Source organism: Scyliorhinus canicula, chromosome 18 (assembly GCF_902713615.1).
Source record: "Scyliorhinus canicula chromosome 18, sScyCan1.1, whole genome shotgun sequence".
In the NCBI taxonomy this organism is placed as follows: domain Eukaryota; kingdom Metazoa; phylum Chordata; class Chondrichthyes; order Carcharhiniformes; family Scyliorhinidae; genus Scyliorhinus; species Scyliorhinus canicula.
Window position 1 is genome coordinate 22,870,295 of NC_052163.1, and position 21,370 is coordinate 22,891,664.

Consider the following 21,370-nt stretch of genomic DNA (forward strand, 5'->3'; position numbering starts at 1 on the left):
GTGGCCTAGAAAGCCACTCAGTTGTATTTGTATGTTTCAAAAATAAGAAAACGTTATTAAACCAGATAGACCATCTGGCATTGACCCAGGCACCGGAAATGACCACGGCAAACCCAGCCCTGTCGACCCTGCAAAGTTCTCCTAACTAACAGCTGGGGGCTTGTGCAATGGCGCAGAATGTAGTCTGGGTGGGGGACTTCAATGTCTATCGGTAGTAGAGTGGCTCGGTAGTAAAACCACAGAACAAGCTGGCTGGGTCCCAAAGGTCATAGCAGCTAGACTGGGGATGCAGTAGGTGGTGAGGGAACCAACAAGGGGGGAAAACATCCTCACCTACCTGCCTGCTGCAGATACATCTGTCCATGACAGTATCGGTAGGACTGACCACTGCACAGGAGCAACACTAGGCATACCTAAAATTGAGATGAAGCTACACCACAGCATAAGCAGCAAGTGACAGACAGAGTTAAGCGATTCCACAATGAAAGCATCAGGTTTAAGCTCTGCCATACTGCCACATCCAGCCTAAAATGGTGGTGGACAATTAAACAGCTCACTGGATGAGGAGGCTCCACAAATATCCCCATCCTCAATGATGGAGGAGCCCAGAACATCTGTGCAAAAGACAAAGCTGAAGAATCCGCAACAATCTTCAGCCAGATGTTCTGAGTGGATGATCTATTTCAATCTCCTGCGGAGGTTCCCTAATAACAGATGTCAGTCTTCAGCCAATATGATTCACTCCACATGGTACGTAGGAACTGCCGAAGGCACTGGATACATAGAAGATAGGAGCAGGAGGAGGCCTTTTGGCCCTTCAAGCCTGTTCCGTCATTCATCAAGATCATGGCTGATCATCCAACTCAATAGCCTAATCGTGCTTTTTCCCCAAAACCTTTGATCCCATTCACTCCAAGTGCTCTATCCAGCCACCTCTTGAATATATTCAATGTTTTAGCATCAACTACTTCCTGTGGTAATGAATTCCACAGGCTCACCACTCTTTGGGTGAAGAAATGTCTCCTCATCTCTGTCCAAAATGGTTTACCCTGAATCCTCAGACTGTGACCCCTGGTTCTGGGCACACCCACCATTGGGAACATCTACACTGTCTAGTTCTGTTGGAATTTTATAAGTCTCTATGAGATCCCCCCCCCCCCTCATTTTTCTGAACTCCGGCGAGAACAATCCTAACCTAGTTAATCTCTCCTCATATGACAGTCCCACCATCCCTGGAATCAGTCTAGTAAACCTTCGCTGCACACCCTCGAGAGTAAGAACATTTGGAGCAGCACGGTAGCATTGTGGTTAGCACAATTGCTTCACAGCTCCAGGGTCCAGGTTCGATTCCCGGCTTGGGTCACTGTGTGGAGTCTGCACATTCTCCCCATGTGTGCGTGGGTTTCCTCCGGGTGCTCCAGTTTCCTCCCACAGTCCAAAGATGTGCAGGTTAGGTGGATTGGCCATGCTAAATTGCCCTTAGTGTCCAAAATTGCCCTGAATGCTGGGTGGGGTTATTGGGTTATGGGGATAGGGTGGAGGGGTGCTCTTTCTAAGAGCCGGTGCAGACTCGATGGGTCGAATGGCCTCCTTCTGCACTGTAAATTCTATGATTCTATGATCCTTCCTCTGAAAAGGATACCTAAACTTCTACAATATTCTAGGTGTGGCCTCACCAAGGCCCTGTATAATTGCAACAGCACAGTCCTGCTCCTGTACTCAAAACCTCTCGCAATGAAGGCTAACATACCATTAACCTTCTTTATCGCCTGCTGCCCTTGCATGCTTACCTTCAGTGACTGGTGCACAAGGACACCCAGGTCCCGCTGCACACTCCCCTCTCCCAATTTACAATCATTCAGGTAGTAATCTGCCTTCCAGCTTTTGCTTCCAAAGTGAATAACCTCACATTTATCCAAAGATATTGCAAAGGCTATGGGCTCTGACAATATTCCGGCAATAGTACTGAAGACATTTGCTCCAATATTTGTGGCACCCCTAGCCAAGCTGTACCAGGACAGCTAACACTGCTATCTACCCAGCAATATGAAAAATTGCCCAGGAGTGGCCTGTGCACAAGAAACAGGACACATCCAACCCGGTCAATTATGCTCTATCAGTCTACTCTCAAGCATCTGTAACGTGATGGAAGGAGTGATCACGGTGCTATCAAGCAGCACTTAGTCAACAATACCCTGCTTACGGATGTACAGTTTGGGTTCTGCCAGGGTCACTCAGCTCCTGATCTCATTACAGTCTTGGTTCAAACAGAGACAGAAGGGATGAGTGCCAGAGGTGGCAGTGATTTCCCTTGACATCAAGGCAGCATTTCACCTAGTATGGCATCAAGGAGCCCTGGAAAAACTGGAGTCAATGGGGATCACGTGGGGGAACGTTTCGCTGGTTGGAGTCATACCTGGCACAAATGAAGACCTGGACAATATCGCGGCTTGGGTTGACAAGCGGCAAGTTACATTTGCCCACACAAGTGGCAAACAATGACCATCTCCTACAAGAGAGGATCTAACCATCGCCCCATGACATGAATCCCCCACAATCAACATCCTGAAGGGTTACCATTGAGCAGAAACTGAACTGGACTAGCCACATTAATACTGCGGTTACCAGAGCAAGTCAAAGGCTAGAAATCCTATGCCAACTAACTCATCCCGTGACCCAGCAAAGCCTGTCCACCATTTACAAGGCACGAGTCAGGAGTGTAATGAAACCCTCTCCACTTGCCTGGATGAGTGTAGCTCTAACACTCAAGAAGCTTGACACCATCCAGGACAAAGCAGCCCGCTTGATGGCTACTCTTCCACATTCACCACCGATGAACAGCAGCAGCTGTGTGCACTATCTACACGATGCACTTCAGTAACTCACCATGGCTCCTTAGGCAGCACCTTCCAAACTCACGACGACTACCATCTAAAGGACAAAGGAAGCAGATACATTTGAACACCACGAGCTGGATGGTCTCCTCCAAGCCACTCACCATCCTGACTTGGTAATATACCACCGTTCCTTCAGTGTCGCTGGGCCAAAATCCTGGAACTCTCTCTCCACCAGCATTACGGGTGTACATACACCACAGGTACTTCAGCAGTTCAAGAGGGCAGCTCACCACTGCCTCCTTAAGGACAACTAGAGGTGGGCAGTAAATGCAGGCCTATTCTATTCTAGACATTGAATACTGTGCAAAGAATTTCCTGATCTTTTACCAATTTGAACTTTTTCTTTACCCGTAACAATGTTAAATGCCTCTCTATTCATCCACCAGGCACCTCGACAGGCTTGAAATGCCTGTTTTTCCAGTCTTTGTTTCATAACTCAGATCCTGAGGGACCTTGTCTGAACAGCTTACCATCTCTTCTGACTTACATCCACTGTTTTGACTATTATTCAATATCTTATTGGCTTTGTTGATTGCTCTTTTGGTTGGACGTATTGAACACGTGTCCTAGATCTCCATCAAATTAGCCCTCATCCATCCATGGAGCATGCACGCCATCAATTTTTTGTCCCTATGTACAAAACTTTACACTTCCCTTTATTACATTTTATCTGTCATTCTCTTTCCCACTTTCATATTATATGACACATTCTTCACAGCAGCCTCATCCAGTTTCACCACATTAACTTGGTCTCACCCACCACTTTGCATTTAGCTTCTGAATCCAGGTCATTGATACAAATTTTAAAATTGGCACATCCAATCTGATCCCGGAACGTAGGCCATACACTATGTCGCAGCGCCATCTGAACTGAAGCAAATATTCATTATTTCACACCAAAAAAGTGTTTTTAAAAATCTATTACCAAGGTTTACCCTGAATCAAAAAGGCTTTTGATAAAGTTACATGTAAAATACACAGATTTTCGCCTTCTTATGTGGAACTTTATCAAAAGCATTTTGAGAGTCAATATGTAAACCATCAGACTTCCCAAAGTTGATGATCATTTCCTGGGAACTGAAAGAGATTGTTCAGTACCAACCTCTTCTAAACCATGTTAACGGCATTTTACTAGTACAGATGATCTTTGAGCTTTTTCCTAATAATCAATTCCAGTACTTTACATAGAATTGAAAGAAGACTAAAGTGCCTTCGCTGGGTGTTTGTTTTGTCACCCTATTTGAAGGTAGACACTATGTCACTATTCTTATGACACTATTCTTCAATCCCGCGGCCAAGTTCTGATGCCGGCGTGAAAAGCGGCGCGAACCACTCCGGCGTCAACGGTCCTCGATTGTCCGGTATGCTCTCCTTCCTAGGGGGCTAGGTTGGCGCCCGAGTGGTTTCCGCTGCTCCATGTCACTAACCCCGATTTTGGGGATTCCGAGTCCCTCCATGCCAATAAGATCTGTCTCCGGGCTACCAGGGAGGCAAAGGCCAAAACATCAGCCTCTCTCGCGCCCTGGACTCCCGGGTCTTCTGACACACCAGAAATCGCAACTTCTGAACTTGGAACCACCCGTACCTTCAATACCTTTAACATGACATTGGTGAACCCTGCCAAATCTCCTAAGTCTCGGATATGCCCAAAACATTTGGATGTGATTTGTGGGCCCACCTGTCCTCCAACCCTTCAAAGAACCTGCTCATTTGGGCCACGGTCATATGCGCCCTGTGGACCACCTTGAATTGTATCAGGCTAAGCCTGGCACACGATGCGTTGACTCTACTCAGGACATCCTCCCACAACACTGCCTCTAATTCCCTGCCCAGTTCTTCCTCCCACTTCCGCTTCACCTCCCCTATCGGGTATCCCTCCCATTCCATGACCTCTTCATAAATTTCCGAGACCTTCCCCTCCCTCACTCCCATTTTCGACACTACCCCCTGGGGTGGCAGGTGAGGAAAGATCAAAATCTGCCTCCGCACAAAGTCCCTCGCCTGCAAGTAGCGGAACCCATTCCCAGCTGGCAGCTCAAACCCCTCCTCCAGTTCCTCCAAACACGGAAAGCCCCCCATCGATAAACAAGTCCCCAAACCGCTTGATCCCAGCTCGCTGCCACTGCCGAAACCCCCCATCCAGCCCCCCCACACCCCGGTGCAAACCAGTTGTTGCCACAAATTGGTGCCCATACCGACTTCCCCTCCACCCCCATATGCTTCCGCCCCTGACCCCACACCCTCAGGGCAGCCACTACTACCGGGCTTCTGGAGTACCAAGCCGGCGAGAGCAGCAGAGGCGCCGTTAACAGTGCCCTAAACTTGTGCCCCGACATGAGGCCCCTCCTGCACTACCCACTTCCTAACCGTTGGTATGTTCGCCACCCAATAGTAGTTTCTGAAATTCAGTAAGGCCATCCCTCCCCGCAACGACCTTCTTTACCCGCAGGGTTCTGCCCGCCCACACAAATCCAGAAATCATCGCATTCACCCTCTTAATGAAATCCTTGGGGATAAAAATAGGTGGCCTCTGAAATATAAACAAAAACCTTGGGAGAACCGTCATCTTCACGGTCTGCACCCTCCCCACCAGTGGCAACGGGAGTATATCCCACCCTCCCCGCCAGTGACAACGGGAGCATATCCCACCCTCCCCGCCAGTGACAACGGGAGCATATCCCACCCTCCCCGCCAGTGACAACGGGAGCATATCCCACCCTCCCCGCCAGTGACAATGAGAGCATATCCCACCCTCCCCGCCAGTGACAACGGGAGCATATCCCACCCTCCCCGTCAGTGACAATGAGAGCATATCCCACCCTCCCCACCAGTGACAACGGGAGCATATCCCACCCTCCCCGCCAGTGACAACGGGAGCATATCCCACCCTCCCCGTCAGTGACAATGAGAGCATATCCCACCCTCCCCGCCAGTGACAACGGGAGCATATCCCACCCTCCCCGCCAGTGACAACGGGAGCATATCCCACCCTCCCCGCCAGTGACAATGGGAGCATATCCCACCCTCCCCGCCAGTGACAACGGGAGCATATCCCACCCTCCCCACCAGTGACAACGGGAGCATATCCCACCCTCCCCACCAGTGACAACGGGAGCATATCCCACCCTCCCCGTCAGTGACAATGAGAGCATATCCCACCCTCCCCGCCAGTGGCAACGGGAGCATATCCCACCATCCCCGCCAGTGACAACAGGAGCATATCCCACCCTCCCTGTCAGTGACAATGAGACCATATCCCACCCTCCCCGTCAGTGACAATGAGAGTATATCCCACCCTCCCCGCCAGTGACAACGGGAGCATATCCCACCCTCCCCGCCAGTGACAACGGGAGCATATCCCACCCTCCCCGCCAGTGACAACGGGAGCATATCCCACCCTCCCCGCCAGTGACAACGGGAGCATATCCCACCCTCCGCGCCAGTGACAACGGGAGCATATCCCACCATCCCCGCCAGTGACAACAGGAGCATATCCCACCCTCCCCGTCAGTGACAATGAGAGCATATCCCACCCTCCCCACCAGTGACAACGGGAGCATATCCCACCCTCCCCACCAGTGACAACGGGAGTATATCCCACCCTCCCCACCAGTGACAAAGGGAGTATTTCCCACCCTACCCGCCAGTGACAACGGGAGCATATCCCACCCTCCCCACCAGTGACAACGGGAGTATATCCCACCCTCCCCACCAGTGACAAAGGGAGTATTTCCCACCCTACCCGCCAGTGACAACGGGAGCATATCCCACCCTCCCCGCCAGTGACAACGGGAGCATATCCCACCCTCCCCGCCAGTGGCAGTGATGCTCCCACTGCCGCATCACCTGGATACGCAAATGCCGAAAGTTCCCTTCCACCACCTTGAACGGCATCTCCCCCAATCTCCTCTCCTGTCCCCTTGCTTGAATTGGAAAGACCTCACTTTTATCCATATTCAATTTAGACCCCGAAAACGGCCGAATTCCTTAAGGATCCCCATAATCCCTCCAATCAGCCCCAGCGGGTCAGAAATATGCAAAAGCAGGTCGTCCGCATATAGCGAGACCCTGTGCTCCACCTCCCCGCCCCCTCCCTGCGATCTATCCCCAGTCAGTCCTTCAATGCTCTCAATGCCATCGCCAGTGGCTCGAAAGCCAAATCAAACAGCAGTGCCACTGGTGCCTGGTACACCAACCGGAGCCATTCCACAAAACCCTGCCCAAACCCAAAGGCAGGATTTTGTGGACCACCCATAAGTTTCCCCGCTCCACCCGATCAAAGGCCTTTTCAACATCCATGGCGACCACCACCTCCAACTCTCGTCCCTCGGAGGGCATCATTATCACATTCCAATTATCGCCGCCAAATGTCTCCCCTTCACAAACTCCATCTGGTCCCCTCCTATCACCCCTGGCACACAGTCCTTTATTCTCGAGGCCAAGATCTTGGCATCTACATTTAACAAGGAGATCAGCCTGTACGACCCACACTGTTCTGGGTGCATTGTCCACTTCAGGATGAGAGAGATCGAGGCCTGTGACATCATCGGGTGGAGTACCCCTCACTCCCGAGCCTCATTAAATGCGCTTACCAACAGGGGCCCCCGCACACCTGAGAACTTTTTGGAAAACTCCACTGGGTACCCGTCCAGCCCTGGGGCCTTCCCCAACTGCATTGCCTCCAAACCCTGCATTACTTCGACCTGATCAATTGGAGCCCCTAGGCCCTCCATCAGCTCTTCCCCCACCCTCGGAAACTCCAATCCTTCTAAAACTGGCCTCATCCCCTCCGTTCTGGTTGGGGGTTCCACATCGTATAATCTGCAATAAAAGTCCCTGAACACCCCGTCCACCCCACCGGGTCCAAGATCGTATTCCCCCCTTTGTCCTTTACTTTCCCAATCTCCCTTGCCAACTCCCGTTTCCTTAGCTGGTGTGCTAGCATCCTCCCGATATTCGTACACCGCCCCTCTCAGCTGCCCCACCGCCTTCCCTGTAGACAGAAACCCAAACTCCATCTGCAGCTTTTGTCGCTCCTTCAACAGCCCCCCCTCCGGGGCTTCCGAATATCTCCTCCACCAACCTATCCACCTCTGCCCGCTCTGCCTTCTCCCTCATTGCCCGTTTCAAATTAAACTCCCCTCTCACCACTGCCTTCAACGCCTCCCATACCTTAGCTGCCGAAGCTGCCCTCATATTATCTCCACATACCTCTGAATGGCCTCCCTCACCCGCTCACACTCCTCTTCCTCCACCAACAACCCCACACCAACCTCCATTGTGGGTGCTGGCCCCCTACCCTTACTCACCCGCAAGTCCACCCAGTGTGGGGCGTGATCAAACACCACAATCGCCGAGTACTCAACGTCCACCACGCTCGCCAGCAATGTCCAAACCATAATAAAGAAGTCAATTCGGGAGTACACTTTGCGCACTTGGGAGAAGAATGAGTACTCTTTCGCTCTCGGCTGCCCAAACCTCCACGGATCCAACTCCCACACCCCACCATGTGTTCATAAACCCCTTTAGCTGCCGTCACCCTCCCTGACCTCGAGCTCGACAGATCCAGCCTTGGATCTATAACCTCATTAAAATCCCCCCATAATCAGACGATGTATGCCCAGATCAGGGATCATCCCAGTTCGGAGCATAAATGTTCACCAGTACCACCGGCATCCCCATTAACTTCCCACTCAACATATCAACCCCGCCCCCCCCCCGGAGTCCACCATTATACTTTCCACTTCAAACGCCACCCGCTTGTTGATCGAAATCGACACCTCCCTTGTTTTGGAATCTAGCCCCGAATGGAATACCTGCTCGACCCTCCTCAGCCTAGTCTGATCTACCACCCTCAGGTGTGTCTCCTCTATCATTGTCACATCTGCCTTCAAGCTTTTTAAATGCGTGAACACGCGGTCCCTCTTGACTGGCCCATTCAACCCTCTCACTTTCCATGTGATCAGCCTGGTTGGGGGACGCCCCGTTTCCCCCCCCCCCAATCAACCATAACCCTTCCTGGGCCAGCCTTCAGCCCATGTCCCGCACCTCCTACGCCCGCTCTTGGGCGACCACCGTTATCGACCGTCTCCATGTCACTTTTTAAAAACACCTCCCCCACCACAGAATAGCAACCCCAACCACCATCAACACACTAAGCACCTGTTCACCCCCACTGTGCTTCTGTGAACTAGCCCGCCCAGCTAGCCTGGGAGCCCCCACCCATGGCACCTAGCATCCTACCCCCCACTGATTCCCCCCCACCCCCCGCTCAACCATCCTCCCAGCGCAAACTTAGCAGCCCCCACTAAACATCCAGAAAAGAGCAACCCACCATCTCCCACCAAGAAAAAAGGCCCCAAACACAGTGTAAAAGTGATACAGACAAACCACCAAATACAGAACAGGAACATCTCCTCCAGAGTTCAATGCCCTCATTCTCCTGCCAGTTCATTGTCTTGGACAAACTCCATCGCCTCCTCAGGCGTCCCAAAGTAGAGTTCCCAACATTTTTATGTTACCCATTTTCTTTTTTAAAAAATATTTTTTATTGGTATTTCAAATAATAGTTACAGTATAAACAAGAAAATAAGAGAAAACGAACTGGGTTTCACACATAAAATATAGATTTCAACGGCCAGCCTCGGGCCCCTCCTTGTCACCATAGCCGTGACCGGGGCTCTAACGCTGCATAGTATTTACATTTGTACAACAATGTTCGATTTTCGGAACAGTCTGTCGGGTTTCACTAGGGTCCCTGTCACTTAGTGGTAGGAGTCGTTTCTCGTTTCCCCCTTCTGTATCCTGGTGCGTTTGGGGTTTCGCCCCTCATTTGTCTGTAGCCTTAATTCCATTGGTTGGAGAGGGGGTGGGGTGGAGAGCACCCCCCCCGCTTCGTCTTCAGGCCTTCGAGAGGGATGGGTCTGCTTGTTACCCTTGTTTCTCCCCATATAGGGAAGGCCTGTGCTCCCTCAGTAGCTGGCCCACCTCCTCCTTCCTTCCCTATTCTTGTCTAGCTCTCCTCTCTCTTGGCAGCAATCCCCCTTTTCTGTCCTCCCCCTCCCTCCTTTCCCCCCTCCCCCCCCAGCTAGCCGGTAGCACAAGTGAATAGCACTGTGGCTTCACAGCGCCAGGGTCCCAGGTTCAATTCCTTGCTGGGTCACTGTCTATGCGGAATCTGCACGTTCTCCCCGTGTCTGCATGGGATCCACCCACAGTCCAAAAACGTGCCGGTTAGGTGGATTTGCCATGATAAATTGCCCTTAGTGATCAAAAGGTTAGGAAGGGTTATTAGGTTATGGGGATAGGGTGGAAGTGAGGGCTTAAGTGGGTCGGGGCAGACTCGATGGGCTGAATGGCATCCTTTTGCAGTGTATGTTCTATGTTCTAGCTACCCTCCCCCCTCCGACTGGCTGCTGCTTTCAAACAGGTCCATGAATAAGTTTGTGAATTTGCTCCTTTTGTTCAGACCCTCTTATGTAGAATTTGATTTTTTTTACCAGCTTCAGAAATTCGGCTAGGTCTGCGAGCTACTCTGAGACCCGGGGTGGTGCTGCTGAATTCCATCCTAGCAGAAGTCTCCGCCTGACGATCAGTGAGGCAAAGGCCAGGGCATCCGCCTCTTTTCCTGTCCTAAGTTCTGGGTGCTCTGAGACCCCGAAGACTGCCCCAGACGGGTACAGCCCCATCTCGACCCCCACCACATTGGACGTAGCTCGAATAAGGCCGCCCAGAATTCCCTGAGTCTGGAGCATGACCAGAACATGTGGGTGTGGATGGCTGGATCCTTAGCACCTTTCGCACATCCTCCACCTCCGTGAAGAACCCGCTTATGCGTGTCGTAGAGACGTGTGCGCTGTGCACCACCCTGATCTACATCAGGGTTAGCCCGGCAAAGGAGGAGGTGGTGTTGACTCTGTGCAGTGCCTCGATCCAGAGTCCTTCACCTATCTCCTTGCGAAGTTCCCTCTCCCCACTTTCATCTGGTCTCGTCAAGTGGAGTCCTAATATTTGCCATGAGCCTCCTGTATATGTCACTGCATTTGTCATCTCCTAACCAGTCCAGCCCCACCACTGTGTCCAGGAGTGTGTGCGTGGGTCTTTGGGGGAACTCTTTTGTCTCCTTGCGGAGAAATTATGTAACTGAAGATATTTGAGCTCATTTCCTTTCGGGAGTTGCAGCCTCTTTGTGAGTACCTCCAGGGTCACCAATCTGTCGTCCAAGTACATGTCCTCTAACATCAACATTCCCTCATCCCCTCCGCACATCACAAAGGTAGTGCCCATCCCCGTCAGTGAGAACTTGAGGTTATTGCAGATGGGGGCCCGTGGACATCTCGCTCAGTTCAACTCCCGATAGGGAATGAGCTCAGATATCTGCAGTTACGCACTTTTCTCCGCAAGGAGACAGAAGGGTCCCCGCAAAGACCCATGCACACACTCCACCGCTTCACTATTTTCAGCGGACTCTCTAACCTTATCTTTCGTAGTGGCACACTACTCCTTTCCATGATTAGTTTGTCAACCTTGGTGAAGAAGGATTTAGGGATGAAGATCGGGAGCGATCTAAATACGAAGAGGAACCTAGGCAGCATGTTCATTTTGATCATCTGTACACTTCCGGCAAGCAAAAGAGGGAGTTAGTCCCATATTTACAGGTCCCTTATCACCTCCCCCACCAGGCTGGAGTGATTCCATTTGTGGAGCCTCCGCCAGATGTGGGCCACTTGGATTTCCAGGTGCCTGAAATTGGTTTGGGTTACTTTAAATAATAGTTCCTCCAGTTCCGCTCCTCCCTCTCGGTGTTTACCGCAAAGATTGTGTTCTTACCCAGGTTGGGCTTGTAACCTGAGAAGGCGCTGAACTCCATGAGGAATCCGGTTATCTTTCCCATGCTGGCTGGGGGGGTTCAACACGTAGAGGAACAGGTCATCCACATAGAGTGGAACTGGATGCCCGCTCTCCAATCCGCCAATCTAAGGGTGAAAGCCAGTGGCTCAATTGTTAGTGCGAACAGGAGTGGGGATAGTGGGCACTCGATACATTATTTCTAATGTAACAACACTCTGGTATTTACTGAAATTTGATTCTGTATACGCTTTCTGATACAATTGCTTTATCTCTGAATCTTTCTGCTGTAATTCTGCTACCTTTCTTCAACTAAAGATATCTGCTTCATCCACCGCCTGCTCCTGTTCTTTAACAACCATCTGGTCAAAGATTGTTTCTGATAACTGAACCTCAACCTCCCTATTTGTACCCCTCTGTACCTATCTGTACCCTTTCTATTCCTCCTATATCAACCTGTGGCCTTGTGATCTTGGCACCACACAATCAAGAAACACCCAAGATTCCACCAGCTTTTCAACCACAGGAAGCATCACTTCCACCTTTGATCCAGCTACATCATTACCCCTGAAGAAGGCAATTTCTCTACCACCACCACCATTTTCAGCGGACTCTCTAACCTTATCTTACATAGCGGCACACTACTCCTTTCGTCACTAATTCACATGTTACCACCTTTCCTGGCAATACTCCTTCTGAATTATGGATCTCCTTGTCACTCACCATTAAAGACTAACTTGCTCCTGTATCCCTTAAGATCTTAATCTCCTTACCTACTACACTTTGTATACACGATAAACCTTACCCTTATAAATAAAATCTTTAAAAAGATCTGGCACCTTCTTATCCACCAACTTTTGAACAGGCTGTTCACCCTGTTGCACCTCTTCCGCTGGAAACATGTTTTTGTCCCCCCACTTTAACAAACCCCTTATCTTGTTTTAATAGGTCTGTCTTCCCAGTACTTTTCTTAAGCCCCAAACACTGAAACTTCACATGTCCAACTTTATTAGAATGAAAACATTCAAGTTTTATCTCTCTTCCACTGTTAGAAGTTTGTTTTTTAAACTTAGGTACACTCTCGTTAATATCTCCAACTAGACTTCCTTTGCCTTGACCACCTGTATCTTTCTCATTTCCCCAGCTTCTACCCTTCACAGATTGAAATTGATTTTGAAAACCAACCTAAATTTACAAACTAATTTAAAATCATCTGCAGCCAGTCTCCAAAGTTCAAATTCTGTCTTTTTCCTTATCCCTTTCTTCCCTTGCTAATCTTTCCATTTCCACATCAAATTTCCTCTTTTCCATTTCCTTTTGAAAAGCCCTTTTAATGTTGCTTCTGTAATAGCCACTCCCGGATTTTCTTTTTCCTCAGCCATTGCCACTCTCTCCTTTTCTTGTATTTTCAATTTCTTCAATTCTATTTCTGTCTATTTATCTTTTTCCTGCATTTCAAATTTTTTCATTTGTAATTGAATTCTAGCTAATTCTAATGATTCAGGCTGCGTTTCCAGCAAATCTAAATGCTGAGCTATTGGTTGTATTATCTCCATCTTCCTCACTCCTTCAGTTAAAGCCAAACCCAGAAGCATGTTTCAGTTACCCTTTGTAAACAAGCCCAAGTGACCTCTTCCCCATCCAGAAAATCTTTTGCATAAGATAAAGCCATTGTACCAGTCACTCCCTATTTAAACATCAACACCTAAAAGAAAGCATCAGATCCACACACACTGCCTTTAAATTCAATAATCCCAAGTCAAACAAGGAATTATACTTTTAAATCCTGGAGTAGACCCAATTTTATTACAATCCTGGACCAGACCCCAACAGTTTCTAGGATACCAGGCAGAAATCTCAAAATGTTATTTAATTTGTAAGACTGTGAGGAAAGGATACATCGCTCCAGGAGCGATTTCATGCACAAATAGGGATATGGTACACTGAAACAAACCTTGTCACAACTGTACTATTACTAACTTTAACATCATAAAGAAAATAGCGCACAGTTACCAGTTAAACAATGCTTAAAGGTGACAATGAAACACTGAATCCTAACTCCTATCTTTTATCTGCACTCAAGCAAAACCCATCTCAGGTCAAACCCCACTTTTAAATGTAGTTAGCTAACCCAGGAACATTTGTTGTAAAGAGATGTCTTTGATAAACTGCTTGGAGAGGGTGATCCTTCAGGAAATCAGCTTGCTGATTCTTGCCTGTGTCAAACTATTGTTTAACCTTACAGCCTTTTCAGAATCTGCTGTTCTGTTCACAGGCATAATCTTTTTAACTACACTGCTTTATGAGAAACTGCTGATCATATCTTGAACTAAACTGAAACTCAACACCTGACTGCTTCAGCTCCGGCTCCTCCCATCAATTACATCATCTTACTAAAGCTAAAGAAAATGCCTCCTCAGCGAACCTTAATATAAACAAAATTCCATTAACTCTACTTCAGGTAAACAATATACATGGTTGGAATGAATAATTCATTTTTTTTTAAACAATGCTTTAATTGCCCCTCCGTAGTCTTTAGGGCCTTACGGTAGCATGGTGGTTAGCATCAATGCTTCACAGCTCCAGGGTCCCAGGTTCGATTCCCAGCTGGGTCACTGTCTGTGTGGAGTCTGCACGTCCTCCCCGTGTGCGCGTGGGTTTCCTCCGGGTGCTCCGGTTTCCTCCCACAGTCCAAAGATGTGCGGGTTAGGTGGATTGGCCATGCTAAATTGCCCGTAGTGTAAGGTTAATGGGGGGATTGTTGGGTTACGGGTATACGGGTTACGTGGGTTTAAGTGGGGTGATCATTGTTCGGCACAACATCGAGGGCCGAAGGGCCTGTTCTGTGCTGTACTGTTCTATGTTCTATGTAGTCAAAGTGTCTGCTGGTCTTTTAAACCAGGATGTTTAAACAACATTACTATAGCAGTCATAGACACACTAACACAGGCTTTTAACCCTTACTGCACCAAATACATATAAAACAATATATATTTGAAAATCCTACATTCATCACAATGGGGGAGCAGTTGGAATGCATTTCCATGAAGCGGCTGTGACATTCCCAAGTAAGCGGATAGATTTGGCAGCTGGCCTTCGCAATTTTTTGAAATATAAATTTAGAGTACCCAATTATTTTTTTCCACTTAAGGGGCAATTTAGCGTGGCCAAACCACTCACCCTGCACATCTTTGGATTGTGGGGGTGAGACCCATGCAGACATGGAGAGAATGTGCAAACTCCACACGGACAGTGGCCCAGGGCCGGAATCGAACCCGGGTCCTCGGCACCGTGAGGCAGCAGTGCTGACCACTGAGCCATCGCACCGCCCCTATCTGCCCTTCGCAATTGAGTTTCTGCCATATCTCTTACTCATTTAGTCCACAGCCCTGTCAATAAAACATGTTTGACCAATCAGAAAGTACATTTGAGATATATGTTTATATTTTTGCTGGGCATGATGCTTTAATTACCTCAATGTACTTTATTATTTAGATAATATATAACCCGTTTAAATCTATCAGATGTATATCAGGAATATTCATGAATTTATGAGATACTTACCATACACAATTTTATTTGTTAATTTTAGCAATTATTTCCCATATTTTGAGGTTAAAACATCCCTGTCAGTCCACCACTGTTCCCAAATAATAATAATTAAAATAAAGAAAGAGGACTCAGGTCCTGTTCTCACACCTACATACTACATGCTTTGGTTGACAGCATAAAATCGCAGCTGGGTCATGTGAATAATCGGCCAAGGAGATATTATCTGTAGCGATGTCCAAGAGGATGTTGTTCAGTGTGGCCTTTATTTGTGGTAGCACAGCACGGTACTCCGGAGTAACAGGATCCAGAGGCAGGCGTTCAGCAGTATCGTTCAACAGATTGAAAATCAGAGGTGGGTCATGTTGCTCTTCTGGCCCTTTGTCACCTTTGCAAGCTATGGCACCACCTAACATCATAAGAAAACAATTTGTTACGAGTGTTCTAGTTTTCAATTGTGCTGGAACCTAACAATATATTCAAACGCCACCATGCTTATAATGGCAACTTCACAACTCTACTACGCCAGTCTCAACATTTTCTCAAAGAAAGTACGGTAGGTCAAAAATTTCAAGCACATTATTGTTTGATCTTCAGCAAGTGAAGATTTCAGAAGTAACCGTTTCTTCAGTGTAGCAGAAATTTGGCACATTGCCTTAATCTGCAGTAGGTGTCGCCGCTTTTGGCTAAGCACTGTGGGTTGAGGCTGAGAGAGTGAGCACAGTTTCAGTCAACAAGGTCAATGAAGCTGTATAAAAATCAAGATTAAAAAACATCTCAATCAGTTTGGCAAACTGTATGAATGTTAGAATCATTGGGATACTGGCTACAGAAAGGAAAGAACTGAAGTGAGGCTATACCTTAAGTTCCCTTCCCTCTCAGTGCTGATTAAACCTGTGAATTAATTCTATTCTTTAAAAACACATTTAAACAAATGAATCCACAAATCCTCAGTGCAGCGAAAATAATGAAAACTTCCAAATGATGACAGACAGTGTGAGAGTAACAAATTTGAACATGTTTGAAGATTGTTACTTATTTCAAAGCCCTGCCATAACTTTGTTTGTAATGAGCTTACCTGTTTGCTGCATGCACATCTGCATTATTGTTAATGATGTTAAAGCCACTTAAAGTCAACCCTGAGGTACATAACTAAAATAAAAATGGTACATTTGCTGAATGTGTGAGCTTATTCTCTATACCTGTGAGGTAGAAAGCCTTGTACTGCTTTAGCCGGATAGTCTTCAAATCCCCAAATTGTCCAGCTGCTCCACTGTTTGGATGGAAAAGAGCCTAGAATATCATGAAGATTCAGGAGTCAAAACTAAATTAAGAATTAGATATCATGGTTTGCTCCAGCTTCCAATACTAACCCCAGGTTGAACAAAAGAAAAACTACAGCAAATATTGATTCAATGCCTTTACTGATTCAAGAATGCTTATCTTTTTTAAAAATATGTTTATTAAAAAATGTCCATATTAATCAAAATAACCCAAAACAATCAAACAGAAACAGTGAAAGAAAATAGTGAATTTGAAAGTACCTGAAAAGACTGGAACCAGGCAGTTGGGATTTCTCAGTTAACCCCTTAAAACTAGCAAACCGCCCCTCCACAAAGTCCCCAAATCCTTCCTCAAGACCCTTCCTCTCCCATGACTTAAATGTCAAGTTCACACCAGCTGGTAGGAAATGATGGCGATTGCAAGTGGGGCTAGCGAAGGCAGGGAAAGGAGCTTGAAATGTTGCCCAAACTGCTTCCAGCTTTTCAGGGAGGAGACCGCCACTGGACTTGAGGAGAATTTAACTGGGCAAAAATGCAATGGTAGCACGAAGACTAGACATTGTGCAGGAGCTCGCTTCCAATTGACCCCATATGGAACCGGGATCGCCAAGCCACAGCAAATGCCATGAGTAATTGCTGCCCAATAGTAAAACAAAAAACTGGAGAAGGTCAAGCCCCCGACTGTCTGTCTCTTTGGAGCAGAACCCCACAGAGTCTTACCCACCCAAATAAAGGAGGACGTCAATTTATTGACTTTACCAACAAAGGATTTGGGGAGAAAAATGGGGAGACACTGGATGAGAAATAAAAATCTCTGGAGTACATTCATTTTAATAGCCTGACCCTACCCGCCAAGGATAGGGGGAGGTTGCCCCACCTCTGCAAGTCTGTTTTAATACTGCCAACCAGACGAGTGTAATCAAATCTATGAAGCGAGACCCAGTTGTGGGTCACTCGGGTCCCCTGATAATGAAAGCTAGTTTTGGCAAGGCGGAAAAGTAACATCCTTAGTTGGGCTCTCCACCCATGGGGGTTGGCCGGGAAACATTCTTGTCTAAGTTCAATCTGTACCCAGAAAAGGAGCCAAAATTGCTAAGCAGTTTCATTATGTCCTCCATGGAGGGTACTGGGTCCGTAATATAGAGAAGTAGGTAATCTGCATAAAGGGACACGGTAGCACAGTGGTTAGCGCACCAACATGCTTCACCATTTTCTTCACTGCAATACTTCACTTCACCTCCAGCAGATTACCCAAAAGTGTGAAGATAAACAGATGCCGTCTTCAATCCAAAACCCAAACGACTCCAACTGTGGTCATAATAATAAACTTCATTAGTGTCACATTAACACTGCAACAAAATCACTGTGAAAATCCCCTAGTCGCCATACTCCAGCACCTATTCTGGTACACTGAAGGAGAATTCAGAATGTCCAATTCACCTAACAAGCACATCTTTCAGGACTTGTGGGAGGAAACCGGAGCGCCCGGAGGAAACCCACAGACACGGGGGGAATGTGCAGACTCCGCACAGACTGTGACCCAAGCCGGGAATCTAACCCGGGTCCCTGGTGCTGTGAAGCAACAGTGCTGCCCACTGTGCTACCGTGCCGCCGTCAAGAAGCTTCAGAATGCAGAAGGTTCTTGTGTGTGCGCTCATTCAGAAACTGAGTTCATCGATATTACATCATTAACGATTCCTACTCAAAGCATATGAGAAAGTGGGTCTTTCACAAAACGTCTGGAAAGCTAAAGTCCCCATCAATTAAGATCAACAGCAAGATCCTGGAAAATATATACCATTTTCTGTACCTTGGAGCCGCCTCTCAACGAAGGCAGACGTAGGTAATGAAATTTATCAACACTTTCACCCAGCCTTCCGCCAACCGAGGAAAAGTTTATTTGAGATCCAGGTCATGGTTTATAGGGCACCAGTGATCTTTTCAATCCACATTCTTTGGAAACTTGAATGATTTACACAGGCACCTCAAAGGACCGCAGACCTACCCCTGGCTGTGCCTTCATAAGATCTTCCAAATCTGTTGCAATAAATCAGCATTGTCCTCTTGCAGGCTTACTTGTCCAGCATTGTCACGCTAATCACTCCAAACCAGCTCTGCTGGGTGGGACGTGTTGTTTGTATGCAAACCAGGCTCCAGAAACAACTGCTCTACCCGGAACTTAGTTGTGACAGGAAACTCCCGGGAGGACAGCAGAAACATATTAGGGATGTCCTCAAAGCATCACTGAAGAGGTCAAACATACTCACCGATTCGTGGTGTTGCACGTTTTACTTGAGTGTAATTCGCGTTTATTGGAGTGTATTAACACGCCTCCGTTTAAAGGCCGTGTGCTTAACACTGCTAGGCTCTATGTATGTATTTTCAGCTCAGGAGTCGCCAGGTGCCGTATCTAGACACCTCACAAATATTCCAAGGTCAGGTTCAAAGTAATAAAACGATACACCGATTAGTAAGTTCCAAATGATCAATATTTATTATACAAATATAATAAATACGCATGCACACGCTAAGGGACTAAGCTATAACTAAACTAAGCGATCAGAATACTTAACTAAACAGGAACAGGCAAGGTCAGGGAGCGAGGCCTTCGTTCCGATCTTGGTCTGCAACCTTCAGAGAGTGTGCTGGTCGCTGGGGGTCTAGTGGGCCTGGTTCGCGTAGCGAGCGTCGTAATGTCACTTACGGTTCGGCGGCTGGTGCTCAACGGCTGGAGTCAGGATACAGGTCGAAGTTCTTGGTCAAAGCCGGAGCACGAAACAACAGACAGGACCATGTGTGGGGTCTATCTTTATAGGGCCCCAATGTCCGTGCCTCTTTTGGGGCGGGCTTTCACCTTCAGGTATCGATTGGATCAAATCTTAATCGATATCTTTTGAATTCCCCCAATGTGAGGGTCTCTCCTTGATGGAGGGGGCGGTTTCTATAGTGGATACTTCTGGTGCCGCTCTGTCTGGACATCCACTTAAAGTATCGATTCAAACCTAAATGTTGCCATTGTGTGTGCCCAGATCTGGATTGCCTCATTAATATGCAAAGCGTTTTGCTATTAACACCTTTGGTTTGAGATCTTCCACCTGGCCAGAAACTGGTTTTGCTGCTTGCAAAATGCTAATCAGTCTTTGCAGACTGCTGTCTTGGCTAAACTGCTTTTCCCTGCAGTCTTAGCAATTCTCCATCTTGTTAGTCCAGTGTCCATTTTAGGTGGCTACAGTGGGAGACCCTGACTTGCAACTGAGCAAAATAAAGAAAGTTCATCTGGGAGGTACTGAACACATCCAAGAGGCTCCACCAAGAACATGAAGAGGTGAAGTTGAGGTGTCGGGGAGAGATGCACAAATCTCCAAACAACCCGTCTACCCAAACTTCACGCACCACGTGCCCTGAATGTCGCAGTGTCTGCTGATCGGGTTGGACTTACTAGCCATTTCTGAACACATTGAATCAGAGTGAAAACAAGACATTCCCGAACCAGAGGGACTGCCCAAGAAGAATTATATATTTCCAGTTAATTATTGCCACTCTTCTAAGTGTGAGCAGCTCCACAGGAGATTAAATGGCAGGGTTTGGTGCTGAGGCCCTTGTTATTTGTGGTGTACATTAATGATTTGGACTTAAATGTAAGGGTATGTAAGAAGTTTGCCAATGACACAAAACTTGATGGGGTGTTAAATAGTGAGGAGGATAGCCGTGGACTGCATGAAGATATCAATGGACTGGTCAGGTGGGCAGCGCAATAGCAAATGGAATTCAACCCAGAAAAGTGTGAGGTAATGCACTTGGGGAGGGCCAACAAGGCAAAGGGTTAACAATGAATGGTAAGACCTCCGAAAGGTCAGAGGGACCTTGGAGTGCAAATCCACAGATCCCTGAAGGTCACAGGGCAGGTAGATAAAGTGCTTAAGAAAACATATGGATACTTACCGTTATTAGCCGAGGGATAGAATACAAGAGCAGGGAGTTCATACTGGAATTGAATAAAATACTGATTAGGCCACAGCTGAAGCACTGCTTGCAGTCTGGTCGCCACATTAAAAGAAAGATATGATTGCGCTGGAGAGGGTGCAGAGGAGATTTACCAGGCTTATGCCTATGCTGGAGGGTCTGAGCTAAGGTACTATTGTTTTCCTTGGAGCAGCGAAGATTGAGAGGGGACCAGATAGAGGTGTATAGAATTATGAGGGGCATAGAGTTTTTTCCATCAGTAGTGGGGTCAATAACCGGCGGCATAGACTTGAGGTAAGAGGTGGAAGGCTAAGAGGAGAGCTGAGGAGAAACCTTTTCACCCATAGGATGGTGGGAATCTGGAAATCACAGCCTGAAAGGGTGGCTGAGTCAGAAACTCTTGTAACATTTATGAAGTATTTGGATATTCGCTTGCACTGTCATAACCTCCAAGGCTGTGAGCCAAGCGGTGGAAAATTGGGATTAGTGTAGTCAGATCTTTGTTAACCAGTGTTGAATGGCCCCCTTCTGTTCTGTAAATGTTTATGAATCTATTAAGTTTAGCAATGGAGAAGCTAAAGAAATGCTTAATTCTTGAGATCCTGTTGCTGCAGTTAACACTGCAGATGTGGTGAGTGGAATTTGTGGGTAAGATCCTGCAGCCATTGGTATTTCAGACAAGACAATGTCGGCAAATAGTCAGGACATTTCATATGCTGTTGCTATAAATAAAGAACATCATCATAATCAGAACTGGGAGGGAGATCTTCACATGCAACGTACTTCCTAAGAAAAACAAGCAAAACTTAAGGCTAATAATAACTTCCTGAC

At 47.4% G+C, this 21,370-nt stretch overlaps 1 protein-coding gene across 12 annotated transcripts in view; it reads right to left on the reverse strand.

Moving 5' to 3' along the window:
• The window catches only part of LOC119953276 (archaemetzincin-2-like), a 291,941-nt gene that overhangs the window by 57,991 nt on the left and 212,580 nt on the right, over positions 1-21,370 (reverse strand). For all 12 annotated transcript variants that reach the window (XR_005457983.1, XM_038777348.1, XM_038777349.1 and 9 more), the window contains 2 exons: positions 16,496-16,586; positions 15,448-15,702 (listed from right to left, as the gene is read on the reverse strand). Coding sequence is in view for 11 of the 12 variants with exons in the window: in XM_038777348.1 (XP_038633276.1) it covers positions 15,448-15,702; positions 16,496-16,586 (346 nt within the window). In the remaining variant the exon portion in view is untranslated. The remainder of the gene's footprint in view (positions 1-15,447; positions 15,703-16,495; positions 16,587-21,370) is intronic.